The sequence below is a fragment of the Neoarius graeffei genome, chromosome 10 (genome assembly GCF_027579695.1).
Source record: "Neoarius graeffei isolate fNeoGra1 chromosome 10, fNeoGra1.pri, whole genome shotgun sequence".
In the NCBI taxonomy this organism is placed as follows: domain Eukaryota; kingdom Metazoa; phylum Chordata; class Actinopteri; order Siluriformes; family Ariidae; genus Neoarius; species Neoarius graeffei.
Genome location: NC_083578.1, coordinates 40,509,553 through 40,535,338, shown reverse-complemented (window position 1 = coordinate 40,535,338; position 25,786 = coordinate 40,509,553). Strand labels below are relative to the sequence as shown.

Here is a 25,786-nt window from a genome sequence, read left to right as displayed (position 1 = left end):
AGTCCATCAGTCACCCCATTCTTCTACCTCAATGCTTCATACAATCCATTACATGGGACCTTGACAGAGAGATAAGACATTCCCAAACATCTACATTACCTGACCATCTACCATCTGGCCTGCTCTATGTGCCAAAACCATTTCAAAGTCATCTCATTACTTGGGCTCATTCATCTCCTGCCACAGGTCATCCGGGCAGCCAGCATACTCATCTAATGCTTAGAAACAAGTATTGGTGGAAAAATATGCTGACCAATATTAACCAGTACATCGCCTCTGGCTCCACATGTGCTCAGGCCAATGGTCCCAGAACGCCTCCCGCTGGCAAACTATGTCCTCTGCCAACATCTCAAAGACCATGGTCACATATTGCCATCGATTTCATCACTGACCTTCCCTCGTCTGAAGGCAACGCAACCATCATGGTAACCATAGGCCATTTCTCGAACGGTCTCAAGCTCATCCCTCTACCAGTCATCCCCACTGCATCTCAAACAGCTGAGCTCCTCTTCCAGTACGTGTTTAGATACTATGGTATCCTAGAAGACAGTGTCGGTGATCGGGGCTCCCAATTCATCTCTTGCCTCTGGACAAGTTTCAAGGATAGACTCAGGGTATCAGTTAGCCTTACCTCTGGCTACCACCCCCAGTCCAATGGGCAAGTTGAAAGGTACTCGAGATTCTTGTGATCGGTGAGGATAATGAAGGGGTGCGTAGCTCCCTCTAGCCAGTGTCTCCATTCTTCTAGGGCCAAGAAATCAACTGCTTCCTCAGAATTTTTTGCATGCGCAATCAGGGGACTGGGCATGTTATCTACCATGGGCCAAGTATGCACAAAACTCCCTGAGACATTCTATTCCACAGCTAACACCATTTCACTGCATACTTGGCTACCAGCCTTCCTTATTCCCATGGGATGACATTCCTAGCCAGGTCCAGTCAGTTGAGGATTTGTTCATACGCAGCCAAACCACATGGGAGGAGGTTCACCAACATCTAGAAATGGTCAATACCAAATATAAGGAATATGCAGACAAACACCAAGGAGACAACCCGAACTTTTCTCCTGGCAACAGAGTGTGGGTGGCCACAAAGAACCTCCGAGAACCCAACACTTGCAAGAAACTCCAGCCATGTTACATTAGGCCTAAAAAGTCCTACATTGCATCAATGAAGTCTACAGGTTAGAACTCACCCCCCCCCCCCCCCCCCCACAGCAGACTATCTCCCACATTCCATGTCCCCAACCTGAAACCCACCATCACAGGTCCTCTTGCTGAAAACACACCAGTGCTCGAACATCCAGAATACCTTGTAGAAGGTGAGCCCGTCTACCAGGTAAACAAGATCCTCGACTCGAAACACAGAAGACAAATCAAATACCTGGTAGATTGGGAGGGGTATGGACCCAAGAAACAGAGCTGGGTCCCTGCCAAGGACATTCTGGACCCTCTCCTCAGGCAAGAGTTCCATGCCCAAAATCCCACACCACGAGGTAGAGGCTGTCCTCGTAAGAATATAGCTCCCAGATGGAGCTCATTGGGGGGGGGGGTTCTGTCAGTAACTCTGCTGAAAACACACAGACTACAAACATGGACACTCAGAACTACAATTCTCAAGAACCACAGCACCCTCTGTCACCCAAGTATTAATTACAGCTGTCACACATTCCCCTAATCAGCACTCCACCTACTTAAGTCACACTCGCACAACACCCCAGTGCGAAGTATCGTCCTGTTTACCCAGTACATTACAGAGCCTTGTATTCTCCCATTTGTCTCTCTGTTTTCTGACTTTTGCTTGTGCTATTCTACTACGATTCCTGTCTTGCCTATTCTATGTTGTTTGCCAATTGCCCAACCTACGCTTGTTTCCTGACTTCGCTTCTGTCTTCTGTTTTTGCTTTGTCAACTATCTGCTTCCCCACTCTCCTCTGCGCATACATCAGTAAGTGCCTGCATTCTGACACTATAGTTATTTTTTCAGACATTGTTTCAGTTTCTCTTATACATTTATATCTTTCTCTTTTGTACATTTCTTCTTCCTTTCTATTTATTTTATTTGTTTGTCTATTTATTAATTTATTATACCAACACACAGGCTATACAATACTTCCTTTCTATTTGGGACTGTTGTTGAAACACAATTATTTTCTCATGTTATTTGCCATTTTCACTTCATTCTCACATCTTAACAGTATTTATTGGTCACATAATTTACTGTCATTTTAGACACAAACAATTCAATTTTGATGCTTTTTCTTTTTAAGACCACGCAGTGTTTAGCAAATGGAGTAACTTTTAAAGTGGTAAACAAATGCAATGAGAAACACAACTTGGCAAACAATGTGACAAACGAATGCAACTTTTATCAGAATTATGAATGATATGCACATTGGAAAATGAAATCATTCATGTCTATGCAAGATGAGTGATTGATGCAGCCATCAGATACATTGCAGGCTATGTAGTTCAGATGGCAAAATGACAAACCATCTGTCCTGAATGTCAAGAAGTATTGACGTCTGACAGCATGGATGCTGGTGGTGGCCTCTTGAAGAAGAAAAGTTGAGGAGGACTTGTCAAGCCATCAACTGATGTAGTCAAGGTGCGCCAGGCAGCTGAGCAATGCATTTAAAGATTTCTCCATTCTGCAGACAATGCTCTTCCTCAGTCAGTAGGCATCATGTCTGCTTTATCCACCATAGTGTTGCATGACATTGGACTCTAGCCAATATTCATGCAGCTTGTTGGCCAAATGTTGGACTGTCACCTGACCACAACCATGTCTTCTTTTTTATCAAGTGCATTGCCACATATTATATCAAGATTTGGATGTACCATCTTGCCAAATGCTTCAATGAGAAGATGACGGTACCCAGCAGTTAACAAAACTCATCTTGCATAGGCATGAATGATTTCATTTTCCAATGCATGCATCATTCATAATTCTGATAAAAGTTGCATCTGTTGGTCACATTGTTTGCCAATTTGTATTTTTCATTGCATTTGTTTACCATATTAAAGGTTACCCCATTTGCTGAACACTATGTGGTCTTGAAAAGAACTGAATCATTCGTGTCTAAAATAAGTGAATTATGTGACCAATAAATACTATTAAGACATGTGAGAATGAAGTGAAAATGGCAAATAACATGAGAAAATCCTGTTTCAACAACTGTCCTTAACAGAAAGGAAGTATTGTACAGCCTGTGTGTTGGTATAATTAATAAATTAATTAATGAATGAGAAATATGCACTATATAAGAGGAAAACTGAAATAATCTCCTTAAAAATAATTATAGTAGTAAAAGAGCCATTTAAAAAAAATTATCAGAGACTGGACTGGAAAAGGAAAAATAAAACTAACAGTGAAGGGGAGCGATATAAAGATATGTCAGGAATAGTGCGCATGCGCCAGCTCACGTGCAGCCTGCGACGAATGCTCCTGATACTTTTTCTCTATTTTTCCTACTTGTCTTATCTTTGTTTTTTTTTGCTATTTTTCTCTGTTACCATAACACTGTAATCAAGCCACTATGAGGGTTGCAAGAGTTTTGGTGTTTTTGCTCGCAGCCACAAAACTTTTTTCAGCGCAGTGACGCAACAACTCCACGCCGCCCGCATTGTTTACACCAGGGATCAGCTGATCGAACTGAAGCCGACCACTCTAGCGACAAGACCGGAAGAGATCCCTGCAGTAATTTGGCGGAAAACACACAGAGGATGCAGAGGAAATAAGAAGCTACGGAGGAAGAGGGTGGCTTTGAGACAACGGAAGCTTATTGAAAAATCTTATAAGCCGTGTCTCCCCTCTATCATCATGGGGAACGTGAGGTCCCTTGGGAATAAAGTGGACGAGCTGATGGCACTGGCCCAGAGTCAGACGGAGTATCGGGAGTGCAGTTTAATGTGCTTCGTGGAGACATGGCTGCACCGGGACGTTCCTGACGACAATGCTCTTCATTTTTTTTTTTTGGTTTCCGTTTCCGGTTGAGAGTACGTCGTGCGCATTCTGGCTGCCACTTCTCACCAGAGCTTTTCTGATTTTATTTTCTTTCTTTTTCAATTTTCATTTTTTTTTCTGTGTGTTTGTGTAGTTTGGTGTTTGAGTTTTGTCCGCCGGTTGTGGTGTAGCTCTGGACCCAGTTTTGGGCATTGGTTTCCCTCCAGGCCTTGGTTCGCCGTGGGCAATGCCTGTGCTCCCAGCTGTGGACTGCAGTGAGCTCGTTGCTCATTTAACATCGTGGTTGTCCAGCACTCTGCGCTTTAATGCTTGGCGTGATGTTCCGAACCATGTTGCTTGGTGGCGTCGCGGCGGCTGTGCAGGCGGTTTGGGACATACCAGCACTCTGCGTGGCAGAACTTCTCTGCTCGCTTTATGGATCCACGGCGTGGTGTTCGAGCGATGTGGCTGACGGCGTCGTGGCAGCTGTGCTGGAGATATGGGACTCGTTTTCATGCGCCTTTTGGTGGGACTGTGGCTGCTACACCACGGGAATTACATCCTGACCATGGGAATTACATCCTGACCCCTACTTGGTGGACTTTTTAACTTTTTATTATTTATTCATTTATTTATTATTTTTTATTATTTTTTTTCCTTTATTTTTTTATTTTTATTTTTTCTTTGTTTATAATTGTAAAGCGTTCTTGGGTTTCTTGAAAGGCGCTATATAAATTCAAATTATTATTATTATTATTATTATTATTATTATTATTAATGCTACAATCAAGGGCTTCCACACTGTGCATGTGGACAGAGACTGCGCCAGGTGTGGTAAGTGCGAAGGGGGAGGGCTTGACATTCTTGTGAACAACCAGTGGTGTAACCCAGCTCACATCACCATGAAGGAGCGCATCTGCAGCCCGGATGTTGAACTGGGTGCTGTCGGACTTCGTCCATATTATCTGCCCAGGGAGTTTTCTAAATGTTATCATGGTGGCTGTTTATGTTTCCCTCTCTGCAAACCCAAACACTGCTTGTGACACTATTCACTCTGCAATAGCCCAGCTACAGACTCAACACCAGAGTGCATTCTTTGCTATCTCAGGTGACTTTAATCATGTTAATTTGGACAAAACACTTTCCACTTTCACCCAATTTGTGAATTGTCCTACCAGAAAGGGAAGAACAATAGACCTGCTGTATGCTAATGTTAAAGAGGCTTACAGCTCTTCCCCCCCTCCCCCCACTGGGCAGGTCAGACCACAACCTGATTTACCTCTCCCCCTGCTATGTGCCCCTGGTGAAGAGACTGCCCTCCACATCAAATATAGTGAGGAGATGGACAGATGAGGCCAACGAGACACTGCAGGGATGCTTCGAGGTGACAGACTGGCAGACGCTGTGTGAGCCCCACGGAAATGACACTGATGGGCTCACACAGTGCATCACGGGATACATCAACTTCTGTGTGGACACCATTGTCCCAGCTAGGACTGTCAACTGTTACCCCAACAACAAGCTGTGGGTAACAAAGGACATCAGAGCCCTCTTAAATGAGAGGAAGAAGGCTTTCAGAGCTGGCAACAAGGAGGAGGTGCGAGGAGTACAGTGTGAACTGAGAGCAATGATCAGGGAGGCCAAGGATAAGTACAGGAGGAAATTGGAGTGGAAACTCCAACAGAACAACATGAGAGAGGTGTGGAGTGAAATGAAGACCATCACTGGTTACAAGCCAACCAACAGTGAAGGAGTGGAAGGCAATGTGGAAAGGGCGAATGAGCTGAATCTTTACTTCAACAGATTCGATAGTGTGACCCCAAACCACCACCACCACTCTTCTGCGGGATGGCTACAACCACACACTTCACATTCTCTCCCCTCCCCCACCTCTTCTTGCCCAACCTCATCCCCGTTTCAGGACCTTGCTCGCACCTCCTCAACAGACCCCCTGACTGAGCACCCTCCCCAAGAAACACCTTCATCCCTCCCCCACCAGTCACCACCACACCGATCATCAGTGAGGAGCAAGTGAGAAGACAGGTGAAGAGACTCCATGCAGGAAAATCAGCAAGCCTGGATGGTGTTAGCCCCAGGGCCCTGAAGACCTGTGCCCTCCAGCTAAGTGGAGCACTTCAGCACATCTTCAACATAAGCCTGGGTCTTCAGAGGGTCCCCGTGCTGTGGAAGACATCATGCCTCGTCCCTGTACCAAAGAAGCCGTGTCCCAGTGACCTCAAAGACTACAGGCCCATGGCATTGACGTCACACATCATGAAGACCCTTGAGAGACTCATCGTGGAGCAGATCCAGCCTATGGTCCAACCACTTCTTGACCCCCTTCAGTTCGCCTACCAGCCCCGTCTTGGAGTAGAGGACGCAATCATCTACCTGCTCAACAAAGTCTACGGCCACCTGGACAAGCCAGCCATCACTGTGAGGATCATGTTTTTTGATTTCTCCAGTGCTTTTGACACCATCTGGACAGTTCTGCTGGGTGAGAAGTTGACAGCGATGCAGGTGTCCCAGTGGTGTCCTGGATTGTGGATTATTTGACTGGCAGACCACAGTACGTGCGCTTACAGTGCTGTGTGTTGGACAGAGTGATCAGCAACACCAGGGCTCCGCAAGGGACTGTCCTTTCTCCTTTCCTTTTCACTCTCTACACCACTACTGCACGGAGACCTGCCCCCCTCCAGAAATTTTCTGATGACTCCGCAGTGGTTGGACGTATGCAGTGGTTGGTGATGAGAGTGTGTACAGGACGGTGGTGGACAACTTTGTCATGTGGAGCAGGAAGAACCACCTACAGCTCAACGTGATGACGAAAGAACTGGTGGTTGATCTGAAGAGAATCAGGGCTCCGGTGAACCCTGTTAACATCTAAGGGGTCAGTGTGGACATGGTGGAGAAATATAAGTACCTGGTGGTGTACTTGGATAATAAACTGGACTGGTCCAAAAATGTGGACACCGTATACAAAAAGGGCCAGAGCCGTCTCTATTTTCTGAGACGGCTGAGGTCCTTCAACATCTGCCGAACGATGCTGTGGATGTTCCATGAGTCTTTGGTGGCCAGTGCCATCCTGTATGCTGTCGTCTGCTGGGGCAGTGTCTTGAAGGTGAAGGACACTAACAGACTCGATAAGATCATCAGGAAGGCCGGCCATGTTGTAGGCGTGGAACTGGACTCTCTGACAGTGGTGTTGGAGCAGAGGACACTGTCCAAAATAAAAACAAAACAATCTTAGACTGTCCTTCCCACCCTCTACATGAGGAGCTGATCAGCCACAGGAGCACATTCAGTAAACGGCTGATTCTTCCACGCTGCACAACTGAGAGACACAGGAAATCATTCCTACCTGTTGCAGTCAAGCTGTACAATGCCACTGTATAACTGTGGTACACTGTCTTACCATGTACACTTTATCCTTAACTCAGGTGCAATATATGTATATAGAAATCATTGTATATAAAATCACTTCATTTTGCTTTTACTCAAGTTATTGAACTTATTTACATTTATTTTATTTATTCTTTTTTCAGACGATTTTATCTTCTATTTTTAGACATGTTTACTACTTCTCTGATTCAGGAGCTTGGTAGCAAGTTTGAATTTCCCTCCGGGGATTAATAAAGTAATTCTGATTCTGATTCTGAATGTAGGTAAAGTTGAGAAAACAAGAGGAGGTAATAAAAAGAAAAAAAATAAGTCAGGATATACTTTTCTTGGGGCAAGTTTGATCAGATACAATGGTTTAAACATATAAGCCAAATACAGTGGTGCTTGAAAGTTTGTGAACTCTTTAGAATTTTCGATATTTCTACATAAATATGACCTAAAAATCATCAGATTTTCACACAAGCCCTAAAAGCAGATAAGAGAACCCAGTTAAACAAATGAGACAAAAATATTATACTTTGTCATTTATTTATTGAGGAAAATAATCCAATATTACATATCTGAGAGTGGCAAAAGTATGTGAATCTCTAGGATTAGCAGTTAATTTGAAGGTGAAATTAGAGTCAGGTGTTTTCAATCAGTGGGATGACAATCAGGTGTGGAGTGGGCACCCTGTTTTATTTAAAGAACAGGGATCTATCAATGTCTGATCTTCACAACACGTTTGTGGAAATGTATCATGGCATGAACAAAGGAGATTTCTGAGGACCTCAGAAAAAGCGTTGTTGATGCTCATCAGGCTGGAAAAGGTTACAAAACCATCTGTAAAGAGTTTGGACTCCACCAATCCACAGACAGATTGTGTACAAATAGAGGAAATTCAAGACCATTGTTACTGTCCCCAGGAGTGGCTGACCAAAAAAGATCACTCCAAGAGCAAGGCATGTAATAGTCGGCCAGGTCACGAAGGACCCCAGGGTAACTTCTAAGCAACTAAAGGCCTCTCTCATATAGATAGTTTTCACATGACGTCACAGAGTCGGGGATTCCCTGGTGGCGGCCATCTTGGAGGGCTAGCTTACCGTACGGGTCACTGAGCACACATTGTAGCACGCGAGTTACATTCATTTATACATTATTTACATTTATAGTTACATTAATACTATTTAAAGCTAGCAATGGTGCACACCTGTTGTATTCACGGCTGTCATAATAGGTCAGATGATGACGTCAAGCGGGGCTTTTATGGAATTCCCACTGTACAGGAGTACGAGGGCAAGCAAACAAACTCAGCATACAAAGGAGAAATCTATGGCTTGCGAGAATCAACCGCAAGGATTATCAGCCTTCCAAACACAGCAAAGTCTGCTCCGATCATTTTATAAGTGGTAAGTTGTTTAAATAAACATTCAATTGTGTTTAAGTTTGTTTTTGGAAACCAAAACATCATGTGAACAATCTCTGGAGAATGCCTAACTGGAACCGCTGAGTGTACGTTTACATTGTAACGTACACTTAATATCGCTCGTTTGTCACGTTTCTATTTGAAACTTGTTACTTCACTCACGCAAGGGTCATTTTTGAAAAACATTTTAGGTCCATTCTGTATGATTTAATGTGTGTTTGGGATGCAAACAGCGCGCCTTTTGGTGGATGCCGCCTGAATCGCGCAGATCCGGGGTTTTTTTTTTAGGGGGGGTGTTGGAGTGTCTGATTATAATTTCAAAGTAAATTCTGTATTAAAATTACTAAATAAGCAAATCCGTTACAGTCCATGAAACAGGAAGTATAAGGATGAGGAAAAAAACAGTTTAAATCGGGAAGCTGCGCACATTTGCGCAGCCCGAGCGGTGTGCAGCACTGCGCAAATGTGCGCAGCTTCCCGATTTAAACTGGTTTTTTCTCATCCTTATACTTCCTGTTTCATGGACTGTAACGGATTTGCTTATTTAGTAATTTTAATACAGAATTTACTTTGAAATTATAATCAGACACTCCAACGCCCCCCCAAAATAAAAAAAATAAAAAAAACGGATCTCCGCGATTCAGGCGGCATCCGCCAAAAGGCGCGCTGTGAATATATAAAGTTGTAAGACAGCCTTTAAAGTTTGATGAAGTCAGTTTCAGGCTTTGGAGCAGGCTTTGGCAGTTTCAGGCTTTGGCAGCCCTGCATAGTCACTTGAAAATGCATCTTTGTCCACTTCGTAGGGGTCAATTCCCCCAATCAAGGCCAGTTTGGCTGCATACCGTTGTCGTGAGATGTCGTCTAATGTATCTATATACTTCTGTTTGCTTGATTTTGCCGACATTGATCTTTATTTTAGAAAACTGACTATATAACTTCATAAATTCGTCCGAGATAACATAGCCGGTAGTGGCGATGGTCCGTTTTGTTTGCCCTCCAAGATGGCAGCTGGGGGGCGTTCCCCGGAATGCCGTGATGTCAGTGAAAACTATCTATTGGCTAATGTTAATGTTCATGAGTCCACCATCAGGAGAACAATGAACAACAATGGTGTGCATGGCAGGGTTGCAAGGAGAAAGCCACTGCTCTCCAAAAAGAACATTGCTATTCATCTGCAGTTTGCTAAAGATCACATGGACAAGCCAGAAGGTTATTGGAAAAATGTTTTGTGGACAGATGAGACCAAAATAGAACTTTTTGGTTGAAATGAGAAGCATTATGTTTGGAGAAAGGAAAACACTGCTTTCCAGCATAACAACTTCATCCCATCTGTGAAACATGGTGGTGGTAGTATCATGGTTTGGGCCTGTTTTGCTGCATCTGGGCCAGGACTGCTTGCCATCATTAATGGAACAATGAATTCTGAATTATACCAGTGAATTCTAAAGGAAACTGTCAGGACATCTGTCCATGTCTCAAGAGAAGGTGGGTTATGCAGCAAGACAACGACCCTAAGCACACAAATCGTCCTACCAAAGAATGGTTAAAGAAGAATAAAGTTAATGTTTTGGAATGGCCAAGTCAAAGTCCTGATCTTAATCCAATCGAAATGTTGTGGAAGGACCTGAAGCGAGCAGTTCATGTGAGGAAACCCACCAACATCCCAGAGTTGAAGCTGTTCTGTATGGAGGAATAGGCTAAAATTCCTCCAAGCTGGTGTGCAGGACTGATCAACAGTTACCGGAAACATTTAGTTGCAGTTATTGCTGCACAAGGGGGTCACACCAGATACTGAAAGCAAAGGTTCACATACTTTTACCACTCACAGATATGTAATATTGGATCATTTTCTTCAATTAATAAATGACCAAGTATAATATTTTTGTCTCATTTGTTTAACTGGGTTCTCTTTATCTACTTTTAGGACTTGTGTGAAAATCTGATGTTTTAGGTCATATTTATGCAGAAATCTAGAAAATTCTAAAGGGTTCACAAACTTTCAAGCACCACTGTACATGCGATGTGAGTGGTAAGATGGTGGCTAGATGGCTTCACTTGTCTCTACAGTGTGAAATAGGCTATGAGCTCTCCAGATTTTGTATCAAGCTCAGTGGGAGTGACTCAAATGGCAATAGGGGCTTTGCACGGTCACGTGACCCCATAGCAAAGGTAACAACAACGCCATAATGGGGAGCATGCTTGTAGTGCTTCATTCAGACAAGTTAGTTATTATTGACTGGTATGGGAAGGTTTTGCTGTGTTTTTGGATGTGCACATTATTTTGAACAAAACAAAATCATCAGATTTTTTTAATTTACCAAAAGTAATTCATCACCAAGTGGAAAAAACTGGAGAAAATTCTAAACATAGAAGGGAAAATGGGAAAAAACTTTCATCGGGACTCGGCGTTGAATGGAAAGGTGAAAAAACCTATGGTATGCTCATTTCATTTCCATGAAGGTAAGAATTAAAAAAAAAAAAAAAAAACAACTACAGAAAGGTGCTCATTCTTATACAGTGACATGAACATGAGCGTCAACACAGCGGCTTGGCATCACCTAATCTTCACCGAGACTTAAAAAGTGCATTTACATTCAGGGATCCTTTGGAGCACATTGTGCACGCGCTTGGGACCCAGTCGTTATGGGAAACAGCTGATGCTGATTTGAACACAATCAGCACGTCCATATAAGAACACAGAGGCTTTCTGAAGTATTATTATCACAGTCACATTTGTCTGTAGTCATGTTTATAACTCTGCTTTCAGTTTTGTTTTTGTAAATATCATGCTAATAAACACTCTTCCTGCACTTAGATCCGTCTACTGCCACATGCCTGACAGAATACTTCACAAAGTCTCTATAAATGTGCTGATTGTGCTCAAATCAGCATCAGGTGTTTCCCATAATGACTGGGTCCCAAGCGCATACACACAACGTGCTCTGAAGGATCCCCAAATGTAAAGGCACTTTTTAAGTCTTGGTGAAGGTTAGGTGAAGTTGATGCTCATATTCATGTCACTGTATAAGAATGAGCACCTTTCTGCAGTCATGAAATTAATTTTTTTTTGGAATTCTTACCTTCATGGAAATGAAGTGACCATAACATGGGGTTTTTGACCTCTCCATTTGACACCAAGTCCGGCCAAATGTTTTTTCCCCATTTCTCCCTTCTACATTTAGAAATTTCTCTCATTTTTCCCCTGATGAAATACTTTTGGTAAATTAAAAAAATCTGATGTCTTTGTTTCGTTCAAAATGATTTGCACATCCAAAAATGCAGCAAAAACCTTCCCATACCAGTTAATAACAACTAACTCACCTGAATTAATCATTACAAGCGTGCCTCCTGTCATGGCGGCATAGTTACCATTGCTATAGGGATCACGTGACGGTGAAAAGCCTCTATTCCAGTCAGGCAAATGTGAAGCTTAGTTAGCTACTTAGCTTGCTCAGTGGCTACTGACCACATAACCCTCCAAATAGTGACTGATATATGCAAAAAATAAATTTGATATCTTACAACTTACTTGACCCACCTGATAGTAGTTGTTGAACCACTGGCACCCCATCAGTGTGAGGCATATATGCTCACTTTAACAAGAACACCTGTACACCTGCTCATTTATCCAATTCAGCCAATCATGTGGCAGCCACACACTGCATAAAATCATGGAAATACAGGTCAAGTACTTCAGTTAATGTTCACATCAAAGATCAGAATGGGGAAAAAATGTGATGTCAGAGAATTTAACCATGGTTGTTTGTTTCAGTTGGGCTGGCTTTAGTATTTCAGAAACTGCTGATATCCTGGCAATTTCCTACACAACAGCCTCTACAGTTTACACAGAATGGTGTGAAAAACAAAATCCATACTCTGTGCAGAGGGTCTGCAGAATGAAACAACTTGTTGATGAGAGAGATCAGAAAAGCACCTTGAGGTGGATGAGCTACAACAGCAGACCACATCAGATTCTTGGCTGACATGAGTGGAACCCGATGTAGTCTTCTGCTGTTGTAGCCCATTCTACCTCATGGTTTGAAGTTTTGTGCATGCTGAGAAGCTTTTCTGCTCACCATGATTGTAAAAAGTGATTATTTGGGTTACTACATCCATCCTCGCAGCTCAAACCATTCTGGCCATTTTCCTCTGACCTTTCTCATCAACAAGGCATAGAACTGTCGCCAGTCAATATTTTTAGGTTTTTCTGTGTAAACACTAAAGACTGTTGTGTATGAAATTCCCAGGAGATCAACAGTTTCTGACACACTCAAACTAGCTCATCTAGTATATACAACATCCATGGCACAATCAATGTCACAGATATCACACTTTTTCTTCAATCTGATATTTAATATGAATCTAACATACCAAACCTGTATCATCTTGACTCTTGACCTGTATCATAATCATGAATTTTTTGCATTGTACTGCTGCCATATGATTAAATAACTGCTGATTAAGTTACTGCATGAATGTACAGGTGTCCCCAATAAAGTGAGCAGTAAGCGCAAATCCCAATGAAATTGTTACCCAACCTTTATTGCAAACATTTGCCAGAGATGTATATGGTTGAGCTGTTCTCAAATGATATATTCATAAAATATACACTGAAAAAATAAATCTGAGAAGTAAATTTAACATAATTTGAATTTGTGATCTTAACAATAAAAATTCAAGTTTGTATGTTTACACATATATCTAGTTTTGAATCAATTTGTGTTTGTTAGAAACAAAAAAATTTTTTTTCCAACGAGAATAATTAAGTAATGCAAGCCAATCTTCTTACGTTCACAATCTCAACAAAGCAAACCTTGTTATCTTTACTCTTTTCCATTCAACACCAAACACTATGAGGTAGTGGTGGGCGAATCGATCTAAAATATCAATATATCGATACCAACGTTGGTATCGGTATTGATCGATATTTGCGTGATGAGATCGATATGTACGTTTCAGTTTCTCTTCTCTACGTTCAGTGCACAACTCCCGTTACATCAAAGTGGTTGTGCATGTGCAAACACCGCTCCTCTCACTCACTTCGCTCATGCTCGCTCTGTCCCCCAAACCCTGCCCCCCCCACTATACTGTGAGTGTTGCCGGCTGCAGTCACATCACTCAGCAGCACGCTGCTTGGCATTATAACATGCCAGAGAAAAAGACGAGTGCATACCTGCCAACCTTGAAAAACTTTTATGAGTACAATTTTACAATTTCATGAGTACCCCCCCGCGTCAACCTCACCCCAACCCGGCGCGCATGCGCCCCCACAGACCACAACGAGCAGACCAAAAAACACACTTTCAATCCAGTTTTATTGATTGACCTTGGGAACATAGTCCAGTTTTGTAAAACATTCCTATTGATAGACTTTGGGAAACTGTTATTGATGGCTCTTGGGAACTTCCTTCCGTTTTGAAAAGCACAACAAACATTAAATACATGTGCAAATGAAATGAAATTAAACCAGAGCCACTCTTTCAAAATAAATAACACATTAAATTAATACAGTATGTAAAAAAGGCACTTTCAACACAAAACATGGTATGCACAAATTTCCCATGCAATAGGTTTAGACTTTTGCATTTTTTAACATGTTGGAAGTATATTGCATTATACAGTAAAAATATTGCATTATACAGCACACTGCAGTATTTTGTAGTATGCCTTTTTCATGTGCAAACTATTGCATTTGCATTCGAAATATTGCATTTACTGCAGTAATACTGTATAAAAAAAGCATTTGATACTGCAGTACCACACAGGTTTTTTCATACGAAGGATGACCAATTTTCGACTTCACATCATCTGCAAACATTCTAGGCTACCATTGACAGAAGTTACCGACTGCCCTTAAGATATACAACACACTACATTTTGTTGAGCACATCAATAAAGTGGTACTTATCATAGTGATTCAATGAGAGCGCGAGAGGAATTGTAATCAGGTTTCGTTGGTTACCGCATCGAATATGCAACCTCGAGTGACGGCTTTGAAGTTAAATGAAGAACTAGCCTGTACTGTTGGTGTTGTAAATGCACAAAATAACGGCTAGGAAGCTCGAGTACACGTGAAACACAACCGTTTCTGTTACAAATATAAAAACGACGTCTCTAACTGACGTTTCAATCCCCGACTTGCTCTAGCCACCTGGCTGCACCGCTGCACTCAAGTCAGAGGTGCGAAGGAGGAAGGGGAGGGGCTGAAGAGGGCAGAGCGTTCCATTCTGGCTTTGAGTTTTCTCACAGATCAGCGGTATCAACTTCAGCGAGAACTTGACTGAAATGTGAGTTCGGACGATATGTGTACTTTTTAATGTGAAAACGTACAGTCGTACAATGAGGTAAAAATTCGTAGCGGCTACGCAAGATGCATACAGGTTGGCAGGTATGCGAGTGCTGTTTGGTCTTACTTTATAGTTTCAGACCAACATACTGCAACCTGCGATGTTTGGAGAAAAGAAATCAGGTACTGTGGCAACACCACAAATTTGTACAAACATCTTAAAACCCACCCACATGAGAACTCCGAGCTCCAAAGCAAATGGAGGGCAGAGGAGGGGAATCCCCCAACCACAAGCAGACCCCCAGGACCCAGACAGAAGTCACTGGTAGATGCTTTGCAGCATGGCCAACAATATCCAGGTAGCTGATTTATAGAAGTGAAAGTAAGAATTAGTCATCTTTAGCATTAGTTAATGTTATTTTTCAAAGTGTAATTGGTCATCATAGTTGTAATTTTAGCAGACTGATTAAATATAGACTATTCAGACAGTCATATAATATATTCAGCCAGTTGAAATAAATCTAAATGAATTATTAAAAAATATATATACACCTATATAAAGATACATACCTCAAACCTGAAATATGAATATGGCTGAATATAATAACCCTTTTGTGGTAACTGTCAAAGGAACATTAGTGTTCCTATATTTAGGCTACATGCAGATAGGTTATAGATTTAATTATTTTGTTATTTCTCCTAGGTGATTCCCCAAGAGCTACAGTACAAGGAGCCTTGCTGAAATGGTTGTAAAGGACCTACAACCTCTATCTGTGGTAGAAGATGAGGGTTTTAGAAGTTTTGTAAAGACACTTGATCCTCGCTACAAGATTCCAAGTAGGAAAGATTTAATGGGGGGGGAAATACCAGCACTGTATGAAGAGTCGCTCAAAAGTGAAAAAATCTCTGGATGTTGCAAACAGTGCTGTACTCACAACAGATATGTGGACATCAAGAGCCACAGAGGCTTATTTAACTGTCTCATGCCACATCATTGATAAGAACTGGCAAATGCAAGCATATGTCCTAGAAACCAGTAGTTTTTCAGGAAAACACAGTGCTGACAACATTTGCCTCAAATTAAAAAGGATCAGTGATGAATGGGGCATAACTGCCAAGGTTCAGGCTGTAATCACAGATAATGCTGCCAATATGGTTGCTGCTGTGCGCAAAGCAGGTTGGGCACATTATCCATGTTTTGCACACACCTTAAATTTAGTAGTAAAAGACTCCATTAAGGCTCTCCCTAATCTTCTTGACATCCAGCAGAGGTGCAGTGCTATTATAGCTTTCTTTCACCACAGCACAAACGCAACAGAGAAGCTCCAAGAAATTCAGAAACAACTGAAGTTTCCAGAACACAAACTGATACAATCAGTTGAAACAAGGTGGAACTCTGTGTTCTACATGTTTGAGAGACTACTTGAGCAAAAGGAAACTTACTACAGTACTTTGTCTTCTTGGAAAGAGCTCACTGTGCTTGAGTGAGGAAGACTGGTCCATGGTTAGTCTCTCCATTGATGTCCTGAGCCCATTTGAAGAAGTAACAAGAGAGATATCAACTGAAAAACATGTTTCAGTTTCAAAAGTGATTCCCCTGGTTACACAACTTCTGAGATCAACTGCATCTCATGAGTGCCATGGTAGTGAGCTAGCTGCTGAGCTGTCAGCACAATGCTAGCACCATTTCAGAGGTATTGAAACCTTTTATGGTCTTGCTGTCAGCACCTACCTGGACACAAGATTTAAAAACTTTGGGTTCCGTGACATGGCAAATGTTGAAGCTGTGAAAAAACGACTCATCACTGAAATGCAATTAGTGAACCAGACCTCAGGCCTTTCAGTCTCAGCTCCTGAACCAAGCACAAGCTCTGCCACCAGTTCTGTCTCAGCTCCTGCAACTACCTCAAGCTCCCCTGCAGGGGCTTCTCCATCCCCACCTGCAGCAAAAGGTGGGATATGGACAGAGTTTGACACTCAAATCCTTACATTCCAGCAGCATCACACAACTGCCACTATTGAAATGCGCCGGTACTCAGAAGAGAAGCTAATTCCACGGGATGGAGACCCACTTCTTTGGTGGAAAGCGAATGAGCCAACATTCCCCTCTCTGAGTAAGCTTGTTAAGAAACACCTGGGAGTAACTGCAACATCTGTACCTGCAGGACAGTTATTAAGTCAGAGAAGTAGTGCAATAAAGGGGAAGAATGTAGACATGTTATTGTTTCTGAACAAAAACCTATAAATCTGTAGTTCTCAACATGGGGACAGGGCCCAAAAGGGGACTGCAGGGGATAATTCCTTGGACACAGGAGGGCTTTGAGAGCAAAAAAGCCAAAGGTCGTAAATGAGAGTCAACAGTAGTTTTTGCTTTTGTTTAGTTATTTGTACTATTGCCTTTATTTTTTACAAACAATTATGTGTAATGAAAGGGATTTTTTGTTATATTGTTGTTTATGAACAAAAACTGAACAAAACTCAACTGAAAAAGTAAAATTTTAATTTGTTGTTGATAAAATTGTGAATATTGCAATATTGCATTGAGTTAGTTAATAAAAAGTATTTTTCATTTGCCTACATTCTTTGTCCTATGTTTTATTATGATCATAATCATGATAACTAATTAAAGGAAAAATCACAAGATCATTCAATGATCATGAAAATTTAAATTTTCATTCAAATTTGCATATTGATGCTTTCACTTCATAATTTATGATGCATTGCTCTCTCCAACATGAAAGTAGATAAGCTGCTTTTCTAAGTACAAAAAGTATCAGTATCGGCATTGATATCGGCAATTCTGGCCCAGTATTTACTTGCAGGGTTCCTACGCAGTATGGAAAAGTATGGAATTTGATTTTAGTATTTTCCAGGTCTGGAAAAGTATGGAAAATGGAAATTAGGGTATGGAGAAATATTTGTGTTTCCAGACCTTTGCCGCTACATAGTAAAATGAAGTTCAACATTTCGACATTCAGTTGAATTTTGCCAAAGAAATGTGTTGAAATGCGGAGGGAGGGAAACGGGTGTTCTGTTGTACTGGCATGCGCTCCGCCACACCCCCTGAACCTGCTTGCTTCTTGCAAGACTTTGGACAAGACGCAGGAAAACCCCCTGCTACAAAACGCCTCTTGAACACACGTGAACACACATCATAGCTCCAGTCCGTGTAAAAATGCTTATGGCTTATTTGGCAGTGTTGCTAGAATTTGCTAGAAAAATAAGGCACATGGACCCTGAAAACAAGCGACCCAAGACAAAAAAACTGCCAACAGAAATATGAAGGCTGTGTACGCAAACATACATATAAACTGAACAATGCTGTTATTACATTATTATTATAATTACATTACATTTAGTTGTCGCTTTTATCCAAAGCCACTTACAGTTATTACAGGGTTCAACATGGTTACAACCTGGAGCAATGTGGGGTTAAATGCCTTGCTCAAGGGCACTGCAGCCATTACATACTGGTTAGGGTGGCCACGTCTCGGCCACGTCTGCCATCTCTTGGTATGTGGACAAAATGTGATCTACAGTGGAACTAACACAGGGCCTTCATAAAATACAATAGTAAATACAAAAAATGCCATAATGACTGTTTTCAAATTAGAAGCTTCAATAATCTTCTGTGTGTGCACAACATACAGGGTGTCCCGAAAAAATGTATACTCCCGGATAAAGCGGAAGAAGACGAGACGAGACTTTATTGTTTTATCACTGCCTCTAACTGATGTTTATAGTCTACGCTATGAGACCTGCAACAGTCACTGAAAGTGAATGTCCAAAAATACCAAGAGAATTGAATGTGATTTGCATTGTCAGCAGTGACTGGACCAGAATGGATGTCAGTTTGAGAACAGGTGGTGACTAAATAATAAAATGTCTGTAAATTCTATTACTCTTTGAAAATTACACGGATTTTAATAAACACGTACAGTACTTTACAGTGATTAAAAGTGTGTATACATTTTTTTTCGGGACATCCTGTATGTGCTTGACATCTTCACACACCTGTGTTTTAATGTCTTAAAGTGTGCATCAGATACGTGTGCATCAGAGTGGCATCCTGTATTTTGTGTAATGTGTATATATATTTATGACAAAAACAGGGCACTGATACAAATTTTAGGCCAAGCTAAATATGGTATGCATTTTGGTGGTATGTCATAATGTGAGTACATGTTTGATTTTCAAGTAATTCTTTTAAATATATGAGTAGTTGTTTGTTCGTTTAAGTCTCCAAACCTGAGAATTTGAGTATGGAAAAAGTTTGGAATTTTAAATTTGAAAACGTGTAGGAACCCTGTACTTGGTATCGGATCGATACCAAATTTTGCAGTATCGCCAGCCCCTACTATGAGGTTTGTGCACCCCAAGTGCATTGTGGGAACATTTTACAGGAACAAGTCTGGTCCGAACCAGTCTGAACCAGGTCTGAGCTGACAGCCTTCGACACTTAACATTAAATATCAGTAAGAATAATGTTTTTCTTTCATTTTTGCTTATTGTTGTCAAACCAGAATTAATCTGACGCTTTTCGTATTAACTGAAGTTACCGTAGTGTGTTAAGAGCCTTGTAAAGGAATTAAGTTACATGATTTATAAGCTAACGACTTACTAGCGCCAAATCTGTAATGTTAGCTAGACCCGACCAAACCTTCGGTCAGCCTGTGGCTAGCGTCGGTCTGTAAGCATTATTGCTGGCAGTTTTTTCGTGGTGTATCCTACCCTGTTAGAAGTAGAGACGGTCACCTTGCCAAGGCCTTAATGATTAATGTTATTTGAATGGTATGTATAAATAAAGTCAATCATTTAAGTGGGCTGCTCGACTGTTAATGTTGAATGGCTGGGCTGGTCCTCACAATTATAGCTGATTCTGTGCAAATGTAAAACACAAAAGTTTAATGCCATCCACACAGCTTCTTTACTTAACCGACAACACGGAGTTATAAAGAATTGAGGAAGGATTAAAATCAAATGTCCCATTTTTATTTCGCTGTACATATTTGGGCACAACCTCTAGTTTCAGCTCTCCCTCCTTGGCTCCCCGAGGCTGGGGGAATACAGCATAGTAAAGTATTATTCAACTGTTTCCGAAGTAAACCTTGACTACGGTGAGACACGAAAATAAAACTTAAGCATATGAATATGCGAATAAAAAGTTAAATCTGACATGAGATGTGCCACTCTTCAGGAAATACATAATCATATGATAATTGGATAAAGAATAAGATTAAAAACTCGTTGCAGCTGCAAATATACTTGCCATTCAAAGCAGAAAAGGAAAGGTAAGAGACATCAGCCACAGAAAAATGATGAAATAGTCTCTAATTGTAGGCTAGTTATTTTTGTGTAATTGTAATTGAGTGTGACGATGTAAACTTCTGTTTCTGAATTACAACATCCAGAGATGAAGTGTAAAAAATGCAGTTTAAATCTTTCAACAATGTGAACATAATGCAGTAAATTCAGCTATGTATATTATTTTCATAGATGAAGGAACAGCCTATTTTTTACAAGACATTTCCAACATTATTTATATAGAGTTGAGGAGAACAGAGGAAATAAAGGGTTTGAAAGTCAACATTTTCAGGAGGAGATTTTTCTGAGTGAGAATGAGAGATTAGTCATGTAACGTGCAATTTTAATTTTTAGATAAGTAGTTCTTTAACAGTGCCTTAAAATGAAAAAAAAAATTAAATCACCTTTTGTGTTTGCTGTTAATTACAACTCCAATGAAAGAAAATCAAAATCCACAAAAATTGGAATTGGCTAATGAAACTGCAAATATTATCAATGAGGGACACTCAAGTTAACATTAACCTTACAGGTGAGCAGGCCTGTGGTGATATCATGAAGCTAACACTGTTAGCTTCATGATATCACCACAAAACCAATGAGAACATTTTTATTTGTTTGACAAGTTTTCTGAAAATAACTTAAAATATGCTAACAGGGCATTGTCTTATTTAAATGTGCTAATTTACATATGTTCAGAGTGAAAAAAAAAAGTTAATGTTGGATAAAGGCACAATTCTTGTTTTATTTTGTTGATACATGTGTGTCAGTTTTTTAATGAGGGAATTTTGGATCTCTCTTATTGCTACACTGGGAAAAAAAAGACCTAGCAGCCATAAAAGTAACTCTTCTCTTTGGAATGAAATGTTGTTTAAATTGGGTCATGAATGATATTTTAACAAAAACGTATCTGCCCCAATGTTGGTTTCTTTTATTGGCAGTTATTCACTTTATCTCCACCAGGTGGTTCTTGAATCTCCACAGGAAGGCTATACTGAATGAAGATATGTTCAAACATTTGGTTAATTGAGGTGGGGAAATTAGGACAACAGGTAGATTCATTCAGTTAGCTTATCAGCCAGAAGACGAGTCATACTTTCAGATGTCAACGGTTTTGTTGTCCTGGATTTACTTTATGAAGCTCCGATGAATATAAATTCAAATTCAATCATGTTACCTGTGGCAAATTATCAGTATGTTTCCCTCATGAGGTTGACCAGATACCGTGGTGCTTGAAAGTTTGTGAATACTTTAGAATTTTCTAGATTTCTGCATAAATATAACCTAAAACAGATTTTCACACAAGTACTAAAAGTAGATAAAGAGAACCCAGTTAAACAAATGAGACAAAAAATATTATACATGGTCATTTATTTAGTGAGGAAAATGATCCAATATTACATATCTGAGTGGCAAAAGTATGTGAACCTTTGCTTTCAGTATCTGGTGTGACCCCCTTGTGCAGCAATAACCGCAACTAAACATTTCTGGTAACTGTTGATCAGTCCTGCACACCGGCTTGGAGGAATTTTAGCCCATTCCTCCAAACAGAACAGCTTCAACTCTGGGATGTTGGTGGGTTTCCTCACATGAACTGCTCACTTCAGGTCCTTCCACAACATTTCGATTGGATTAAGGTCAGGACTTTGACTTGGCCATCCCAAAACATTAACTTTATTCTTCTTTAACCATTCTTTGGTAGGATGACTTGTGTGCTTAGGGTCGTTGTCTTGCTGCATGACCCACCTTCTTTTGAGATTCAGTTCATGGACAGATGTCCTGACCTTTTCCTTTAGAATTCGCTGGTATAATTCAGAATTCATTGTTCCATCAATGATGGCAAATCATCCTGGCCCAGATGCAGCAAAACAGGCCCAAACCATGATACTACCACCAACATGTTTCACAGATGGGATAAGGTTCTTATGCTGGAATGCAGTGTTTTCCTTTCTCCAAACATAACACTTCTCATTTAAACCAAAAAGTTCTATTTTGGTCTCATCCATCCACAAAACATTTTTCCAATAGCCTTCTGGCTTGTCCACATGATCTTTAGCAAACTGCAGATGAGCAGCAATGTTCTTTTTGGAGAGCAGTGGCTTTCTCCTTGCAACCCTGCCATGCACTCCATTGTTGTTCAGTGTTCTCCTGATGATGGACTCATGAACATTAACATTAGCCAATGTGAGAGAGGCTGTCAGTCGCTTAGAAGTTACCCCGGGGTCCTTTGTGACCTCACTGTCTATTACATGCCTTGCTCTTGAAGTGATCTTTGTTGGTCGACCACTCTTGGGGACAGTAACAATGGTCTTGAATTTCCTCCATTTGTACACAATCTGTCTGACTGTGGATTGGTGGAGTCCAAACTCTTTCTTTAGAGATAGTTTTGTAACCTTTTCCAACCTGATGAGCATCAACAACGCTTTTTCTGAGGTCCTCAGAAATCTCCTTTGTTCGTGCCATGATACGCTTCCACAAACATGTGATGAAGATCAGACGTTGATAGATCCCTGTTCTTTAAATAAAATAAGGTGCCCACTCATACCTGATTGTCATCCCACTGAATGAAAACACCTGACTCTAATTTCACCTTCAAATTAACTGCTAATCCTAGAGGTTCACATACTTTTGCCACTCACAGATATGTAATATTGGATCATTTTCCTCAATAAATAAAATGACCAAGTATAATATTTTTGTCTCATTTGTTTAACTGGTTCTCTTTACTTTTAGGACTTGTGTGAAAATCTGATGATCTTTTAGGTCATATTTATGTAGAAATATAGAAAATTCAAAAGGGTTCACAAACTTTCAAGCACCACTGTACATTTCATAACTAACCCTATTAAATGTTGTCAAATTTAAACTGTATTTTCTCAGTTCCTCATATGCTCCAGCAAATCAAATCAGTTGTGTTTTTGAGTTTTCTTTTATATTTGCATATAGAGAATTGTTTAAATAACACAAATATCCCATTGTATAAGTGTTTTGAAATTCTGATTAATCAACATAGATATGGTTAATAAGTGTTTTTGTTTTAGGCTCCAAGTCCATTTTGGCATTGGACTTTGCACAAGTGAAGTGTTCAGAAAAGGTCCTGTCAATTCAGTTCCGTCAGAGGAAGGAAACAGCTGATAAAGTTTGATTTTTGGCTGGGCTATGCCATTAAGATATTTTTAAAATTTTAATTTATTTATTATTGTTATTTACTTTCAGTTAAATTTAACTTTGAAGTGGTCGCTCATATTTCCTATCCAAGCCAGTTTGTCATATTTTTTTCTAAATAATAAAGCAAGATGTGGTGCATCATAAAGTGAAACACTGACATTTTTTTTCCACTTTTACTATTATGCTATTATGCTACTATTATCCACAGCCCCAGGAATGCCAGGTAATGGCTTTGTGCTTGTCCACTGGTATTGCCATTGGCATGGGAATGCACATGTAAGTTAAAAATAACTCTAGCATGTTTGAATAATAACTATATCCCACATATATGTAAGGAAAGTTCTTGATATAACTAATTAAGCTGTATCTACAATAAAAACCAGTTAACTTGCAGATTTTATTTTAAATATAAAAAAGTAATTCATATTTATAATATTGTTTGATGTACATCATAAAATAAAGTTGATCTTACATGCAAAATGTCATTAACTATGTTTAAAAATTGAAGTTTTTTTAAACAAAATATAGTTTTGTTTGATCTATGTAATAAAACCAAGTTGGTTTTACTTGCAAATTTCATTTATAGCATAAAAAATTAAGTAATTCATACAAAGACTAACTTTGTTGAATCTAAGCAACAAAATTGAGTTCATATTACTTGGATTTTTTTTTTCATGTACAAAAACAAATGAGTAGTTTATACAAATAATAATCTGGTGTGATCTACATGAATAAATTATGCAAAAAGTTGCCTCAATTTTTCTAAGTAGAGCTGTCACTTTATTTTTATCAGTGTAGATTTCTTGAAGTCAAACACATAGGCATGATTCCTCATGTCTTTTTCTATTGTCAATGATATTTTTGTGCAACTACCATGCTAGGCAGTTAAATACAGGAAAAAATAAATAAATCTTCCAAAGAACTTCTGGGTGAATCTAACGCATAATTTTGTGTTAATTTAATTTTTTTCTAAACTCCTTGGTTGGTTTATTCATTTTTTTTTTCTTTAAAGGATATGGTCAATAATGGAGATGACAAGGCTATCTCAAGGACAGAAATATGCAAAAAGCTCAGTTTCATATTAGTAAACTATGACTTACTGCTTCTTTACTTATACTTCTTGTTGCAATTAAAAATGCCGTACCTCTAGCTTTTCGTTCAGTTCCTTGGTCATTTTTTCATATTGCTTCGTGAGGTCCTGATTTCTCTCGAGCAACGCTTTCCCGAGTTTTGCAGCCAGAACCAAGTCCTTCTCTTTCTGCCGGAAGAGCGCTACAAGATCTGTGTCCTGTTCGTTTATGACCAGTTCTTCTTCCCGTTCCCGCGTAAGCATGGCCAGTTCTTCCTCCAGGACCGTGCCGAGGCCTCCGGAGCCGGCGTGTAGGAGTGACTGATGCAGAGGAGTGAATGGGGGCGGATGAGTGAAGTCTGCTCTTGAAGCTGGAGGAGTTTGCGAGTCGCAGTCCGCGCAGGCTCTGTCCACCTCAGCTGGTGCTGAAATCTCGGCCGCAACGGACGAAACAGTGTTTAGATTCAGGCCGAAATCTGACATCGCAAAATAAACCGAGGGCTCAAACTGCTCTATAGCCTCTGGTTTTTTAACCTTTTCAGCGTCTCTGGGAGATCTGATCTGCTAAGCGCCATACATTTAGCCATATCGTCTCACTCCTCCTTTCAGGACGTCTTCCCTCGTTTGAATATATATCTAAATTCTGTGTCCCTGTTAATCTCCTAGGTAATCCCAGGCAATAAAGCCACTTCCACAATTGTAGGATTGTTTTTCTTTTTCAGATTTCTACGTTATCCACCTTGACGCATACTCTCCACCGTTCGATGTGTCCATCTTAATGCATCTGTGTCTTGTGTCCCCATAGCAGGGGTTCTTTACACCTGATATGTATTTTGCGAGTCCCCTGATCTAAAATACAAATACCGACACTGTTTTCGATGTTTGTGCGAGAGCTCTGCGTACAACGCACCTTCTCCCTGAGCGCGCCCGCACCCGTGACGTCAGACCTACAAACTGTTAACCCATTGGTTGAATATAATAACGCCATATGTAAGTGCGCTACGTGCCTGATACAGATGCGCCCACACTGATTATATGGAGGTAGGATATGTCCAAAATGGACCATAGCTCATTAACAATTTCCATAAACTGCCATAGTTTTTCATCCGCTCAAGAGATTAGGAAAACAAACAAAAAACCCACTGTGTCACGTGAAATCTTGGTGGTGGGGGCGGGTGTGGTATTGGGGATGTTATAACTATTATTCATG

General features: G+C 40.5%; 1 protein-coding gene across 1 annotated transcript in view; it reads right to left on the bottom strand.

Moving 5' to 3' along the window:
* Positions 1 to 25,059, bottom strand: part of bicdl1 (BICD family like cargo adaptor 1) — a 295,751-nt gene extending 270,692 nt beyond the window's left edge. The window contains exon 1 of the mRNA XM_060930787.1: positions 24,652 to 25,059. Within this exon, the coding sequence (XP_060786770.1) occupies positions 24,652 to 25,059 (408 nt within the window). The remainder of the gene's footprint in view (positions 1 to 24,651) is intronic.
* Between the last annotated feature and the right edge of the window lie 727 nt (positions 25,060 to 25,786).